The sequence below is a fragment of the Impatiens glandulifera genome, chromosome 9 (genome assembly GCF_907164915.1).
Source record: "Impatiens glandulifera chromosome 9, dImpGla2.1, whole genome shotgun sequence".
NCBI lineage: Eukaryota > Viridiplantae > Streptophyta > Magnoliopsida > Ericales > Balsaminaceae > Impatiens > Impatiens glandulifera.
In genome coordinates, this window is record NC_061870.1 from 5,370,882 (window position 1) to 5,377,191 (window position 6,310).

Here is a 6,310-nt window from a genome sequence, read left to right on the forward strand (position 1 = left end):
GGCGTGCGCTAGCTTCGATACAACGGGCTGTGTTGTGCGTCCTTAGGCGTTGGATGAAAATTCAAGCTGATCTGATGGTCACGAATGTTATTGCAAAAACTAAACATAATTCATGTTGCATTGGATTGTCATATTTAATTTTTATAAAAAAAGTTATTTAAAATCGATTTTTAATCCTTTTATTTTGCGTTTTTTTTCTTCACCAAAAATTTCACAAAAATTATTTCTAGAATTATAATAAAAATTATGATCATATTTTTATTTTTATTTTCTTGGTATTTTTGGGAATTTTTGGGCTATTTATTTAATTGTGTTTAAACCATAAATTACACATAATTCATGATCAAATTGTAATTAAATAATTTTAACTCCTTCTTAAGTTTAGTTTGGATAAAATAAATACAATATTTTAATCTTAAATTATTTTGGAATTTTAAATAATTTTCCTAATTAGGGTTTAATTATAATAATAATTAACCCTTAATTTAGTTTTAATATTCAAAATATTATTTTAATATTATTAAAAATAATAATATTTTTGTATAAAATAGGGTAGGTAAAACTTTTATGCTTATAAACATTATAATATTTAAATTATGATTAAAATAGTTTTTTTTATAATAAATTATAAAATTTATTTGACAATTAAAAATGATAAATTATGACCATTAATTTTCACAAAGCTATTATAAGGCCAATTAAACAAAAATAATAAAATGTTTATAATAAACTTAAAATAAAACAAATCTATGACTTAAAAAAAAGAGATGAACTGGAGTTGGTCTTAGCTTTTTTTGATGTTTTCAAACCCTCATATATCCCATTTTCAAAAGGCCCAATATTAATATATTTTAAATTATGTATAATAATAATAATAATTTTATTTAAATATAAATTTAGTAGTTAAAATTTATTTATTTTTATTATACATATCTATTTATATTTATATAGAAAGATTAGTCATGAGAATCAAATATATTTATTTATATTATATTTATTGTATTCATTATATTTATATGATTATTAGTTTATATATGTATATATATATTCTTAATTTTGGAGTTGTGTTGATGAATTAAAGCTATTAAAAATATGACATAAATTTATTATATTTGATAAATAAGATATTTTTAGTGAAGACTATGGATGAGATAGACTCTAGTTCTAATCCAATATCACAAATTCAACAGTATACTATAACTCAAATGTTCAGAAAAACAGAAGACAGTTTTTAAAATCTAGATGTATTCATCAAAAAAGTAGGAAATCGTGTTTCATTTATTGGTATCTATTACTTACATATCTTCTACTTCCCTGATCTTACTGTAAATTGTGTTTATATAATTAATCTTGAAACTTGAATTGACAGTAAAAAGAGAATTAGTAACAATAACTAGAAAATGAAAAAAATTATCTTCCGTTGAAAAGCCCACTAAAAACACCACTTGTCCCCCCTAGTGAAGCTTCCCACTCTAATGAGGATAACATAATTTCTGATAACACCACTACTATTTCTCTCATCTCTGGTCTATTTGTTGCCTTCTCACTCAAACACCATTCAGCAATTTCTGCTATCTGCAATGTAACACATCATGTTCATGAGAAGATTAACTAGTCCAAGTCATAATTTTGAGAGTGATCTACCCCTTTGTTATAATTCTCCACCAATTTATGTAGATTATATGCATTTAAACATAAAAAAATTATGTATAAGGCAGACCTTGCACACTTCCTCTATCGGATAACTATCGTTAAGATTGTGATCTATGATTGACTTCAATGCGGTTTCTGGGTCTTCATCTTGGAAAATGTCACCTAGCTGCGAATTGACGATTTTTGTACATAGAATTTAGAAGATGTAGATTCAGATAAAATGAAAATAAGCCTTGGATGGGGTGTGATATACATTCTCAACTTGTTTAGTTGTGAATACTCCACTTACAATGGTAATGAGGGATTTTGTTTTGTTGGGCTCGTTTTGATCTCGGCTAAGTGCACGACGACCTGTTATAAGTTCTGCTAGAACTACTCCAAAAGCAAAAACATCCGTCTTTGTAGTCACTTGTAGCTCTTTCACAGACCTGTATTGTATTTGGAAAATGGAAATCTCACTAACTTTAATTTTCAAACCATTTAGCTTTTTGTAGTCCTCAAAATTTCATGTTTTACTAACTCAGGTGGAAGATATCCCGGAGTTCCAACCAAGCGAGTTGCAACCAGGTTATCGTCATTAGTTCTTTGAACAAGCTTTGCCAATCCAAAATCAGCTACCTATATATGGAGATTGAACTGAACCTTGTAGTGACTAGTGACATGATATATAACATAAATTGTGTCTAATTATGAGATAATAATAATTGGGAAACATGTTAGATTGTTGGGGATTTCATTCCTAATCACCAACAAAACGAAATAGGAATCTTTGTAGACTTTATTGTTTGCGAATTTGTACTATAAAAAACTTCTCATCTACCTGTAATCAATTTTATGAGATATATAACTGTAATTACCTTTGCTCGAAGGGCTTCATCAAGCAGAATGTTACTCGTCTTGATGTCACGATGCACATACTGGGATTTTGTATGATCATGAATGTATTCAATGCCTTTGGCAGAATCCAGCGCTATCTGTGCTCTAGCAGTCCAAGATAGTGGTGGCCGACCTATTTGAAAACAAGTTATCCATTTGATTATTCATTTTTGTACTAATTCATAGATAAAACAACTGTTTACCAGTTAACAAGGGAGTATGAAGATGATCACTGAGAGATCCGTTGTGAACAAACTCATAAACCAAGTAGAGATGATCATGACTGGTGGCATAACCCAGAAGCTCCACCTGCAAGATCATCTTTCTTGATTAATGGCAGAGACTTTTCCATTTCTTAAACTCTAATTACTTATGATCCACTCACTATCTTACCACATTGATGTGATGTATCTTACATAAGACCTTAAGTTCTGCGTAGAACTCCTTGGACAAAGTAGACATCATCTTCTTTATTGCTACTTCCTAATCAATAATCATCAACCAAGTAACCTATTAGAGTTCACCCTGATTTGAATTTAAAAGAAAATAAAACTAATCTAATCTGATTAACCTACTTGGTCTCCAATGACCCCAAAGTATACACTTCCATACCCTCCAGATCCTATTCTTCTTGAATCATCAAAGTTACTTGTTGCCTCACCAATCTTCTCAAGACTGTAGGTTATAGGTCTATCTGCTTCAAGATATGTGAGGTCTGCAAATAGCATGATTATTTCTTGTCTTTTTAATGCTTAAATCATACACTTGAATCTTGTCTTACCTTCTGTCTTTACTTTGTGCAGGTATGGATCTTGCAAAGGATAAGATTTATTTGCATTCTTTGCCATAACAGATTTCGGATCCTTGTTTTTTGGGTTCCACTTGTTTCTCCAAACTAGGACTGTGACCAAGGCACATAGTGAAAATAGTGCTACAATTGACAAGATGATGACAATTATCATCCACTTATGTCTCTCTTTCCTCCTACCTGAACAAAGCAAGAGGTTAGCGGGAAATTCATAGAGGAGGCTATCATAGTATATCCGCCCATTTCAATCGAGATTCTTGTGAAATTGAATTTAAATTACCTTATAGATTGAGTGAGAAATGATCTATTCTTTTTTCTTAAAAAACAAAAAAAATAACAAGGTGTTTATTAAAAAAACACTCACGAATTACATCTGAACAAACCATTTAAAAAGAAAAAATTACATAAGTGAACATTATTAAAATAAAATAATTAAAATTAACCAGATCCAACATACTCAAAAGATCAATCAGTTAAACCCATAAACTTGAATAAATGATCTGTTTTATCCAATCAATAACCCAAACTAAATTTACTCGAATTCATTTTTCAAACCATTATATTCTTCATTAATATTGTTTGAAAAATCCAAACAAAATTTTGTTGCTATAACTTTTTTTTTGCAATTCCTGAACATGTTAATTATATATAATATGTAGTTACTTTTTTTTTAATCCCATAATCTGTTGAGTACAATGTACCTCTTTAAGAAAACTATAAAAAAGAGGATAGTTTAGATAATCCAAATCCAAGCAAAACCAAAGTGTCTAACTACACAATAATTTGTGTGTGGATTGAATTGTGGTCAGCTGAATCTAAATTTTATAATCGTCTTTAATACTCAAACAATCACCACCATCAGAATATAAGTTTATGTCCTTTACCACTAATTTATAAGTCTCCACATGATACTGTTAATAATACCGGTTCTTTGTTCATAAAATTAAATAGATTATCATAATCTGGACAAGACAACAAAATAATTAAAATTACCACGAGTTGGTGCATCTGGTGGAGGTATGCCATTCTTCTCCATTGGTACAAACAAAACCCAACCGGGTTCAATGAACCCAGAATCTTTAACAAGCGTATTCAGGTCAAGAATTGCTTGGACTGTAGTTGATAGTCGAATTGCAATATCAGATAATATGTCATGCTCTTGAACCGTATATGTAACCACAACTTGCGAGTCTTTCGCAACGCATCCACACAAAATATGTAAGGTGGCATTTTTTCCAGCAATATATGTATTGTTTTCACCTCCAACCTCCAAGGCTTGTCCACTGTAATCCTGTATGGCGACATTCTCGAAAGTGTCCCCATGTTGCACTTGGTAGAGAGTGTCGTAGAAGTAACCGATTTCTGAACCAAGAGTTCCATTAACCTCTTTGCAAGAACAGGGCACTGAGACTAGGTAATCCTTTTTCTTTCCGTTATTAATGGGTTTTACAAATGTTGAGCTAACTAAGTATAAAGACGCTATCTTTTCTGTGGTGAGATTGTTGTTTTGGTATAGGAGAGAAGGGCAGATTTTGGAGCTGCCAGAGTTGCATGAGAGAGGTTGAGTAGCATTTGAATCCATGGAGATGCCATAAGCGGAAGCTGTTGAAGAAATTGAATCTAACAAAGTGAGGATGAGAAGGAAACTAATTAGAGTAGTAGTCATAGTCATGGAGAAAACTTGGGGAGAAAGGAAGAAGGCCTCGTAAAGATTGGAGTTTGATTTTCTGTTTTATCCTTGTGATTTGTAGAATATTTTTGTTTTTTTATTGGAAAACTAATACCATTCTCTGTAGAACCCGCCTGGTCTTACAGCTGATGACAGAATATAGTGCGAGTACTAGGTAACAACTTGTCTCATCTTGGCAAATCGAATGTATTGAATATTAAAGAGCCTTTTGGAATTATATAGCATTTCATTAAGTTTGATGTTTTTTTTATTAGTTTTGTAATTACCCAATTTTTTTTTTTATCTTGTCACTATATTTTAACTATTAAAGCACTAATTTGATCCACTAAGATAGAGAAGATAAGTAGAAAAAAATTTGTTATGGATTAAGAATATATTTTTAGTGTGGTATTACAATTACAAGAGTATGAATTTATTTAAAAATAAGGGAAATTAAAGAACTAGAATATGTAAAGATTTTAAATAAACTTAATAGTTAAAATATGAAAATTAAGAAACTCAAGTATGTTCCTCTTTAATTGTAGATTCTTCAATATCTTCTCTCAAACAAAACGGGGAGGCACACACCGAGAGTTTGTTACGTAATAAAGAAAATTGGTTTGACGCAAGTCCTTTGGTGAGGATGTCGACAATTTGATCATCAATAGTTATGTATCGGATGAAAATAGATTTCTAAGCAACACGTTCACGAACGAAGTGAAAGTCAATCTATATATGTTTCGTACGACCATGAAAAACTATATTGACCGAGATAAATGCAACACCAATGTTGTCACACCATAGAGTGGGAGGTTAAGATGGGGAATGCAAAGTTCACGTAGAAAAGATTGGAGCCAGATGAGTTAAATAGTGACATGACCTAAATCTCGATACTTAGACTCGGTACTAGACCTAGCAACGACTTGATGTTTCTTTGAATTCAAAGATATAAGATTGTCACCAAGAAATATGCAGTAGCCAGTTGTGGAGCGACGATCGTTTGGACAAATAGCCTAATCGAAGTCAGAAAAGGCAGATAAATCGAGAGAAGATGATGGACGAATGAGAAGTCCATGATGATGAGTATGACAAAAATAGTGGAGTTTTCTTTTTATTGTATACCAATGAGTGGTGGTAGAAGACTGCATGAATTAGTAGGAATGGTTGACAACAAATGCTTTTTCAGGCCGAGTATGCATCAAATATTGGAGAGTACCAACAATGCTACTATACAGAAATGGCTCATGAAGAGTTTCACCATCTTGGCAAGATAAAGATGATACTGAAGAGAAAGGAGTATTAAG

General features: G+C 31.3%; 1 protein-coding gene across 1 annotated transcript; it reads right to left on the minus strand.

Annotated features, from left to right (window-relative positions):
* Positions 1-1,410: 1,410 nt before the first annotated feature.
* On the minus strand, positions 1,411-4,995 carry LOC124915764 (lysM domain receptor-like kinase 3). The gene is made up of 10 exons (XM_047456529.1): positions 4,331-4,995; positions 3,311-3,517; positions 3,105-3,244; positions 2,923-3,012; positions 2,733-2,838; positions 2,511-2,662; positions 2,174-2,271; positions 1,943-2,081; positions 1,721-1,819; positions 1,411-1,575 (listed from the first exon to the last, which is right to left on the minus strand). Exons 1-10 carry the CDS (start codon positions 4,917-4,919, stop codon positions 1,411-1,413), a joined length of 1,785 nt encoding a protein of 594 aa, XP_047312485.1. The 5' UTR covers positions 4,920-4,995.
* Between the last annotated feature and the right edge of the window lie 1,315 nt (positions 4,996-6,310).

Excerpts from the sequence above, each read along its gene's own strand:
- LOC124915764 (XM_047456529.1), bottom strand. The coding sequence starts at position 4,919 with ATGGATTCAAATGCTACTCAACCTCTCTCATGCAACTCTGGCAGCTCC. Across the intron at positions 3,245-3,310 it reads GCACAAAGTAAAGACAGAAG|ACCTCACATATCTTGAAGCA; the intron begins GTAAGACAAGAT and ends TGCTATTTGCAG. Across the intron at positions 2,663-2,732 it reads TCATACTCCCTTGTTAACTG|GTCGGCCACCACTATCTTGG; the intron begins GTAAACAGTTGT and ends GTTTTCAAATAG.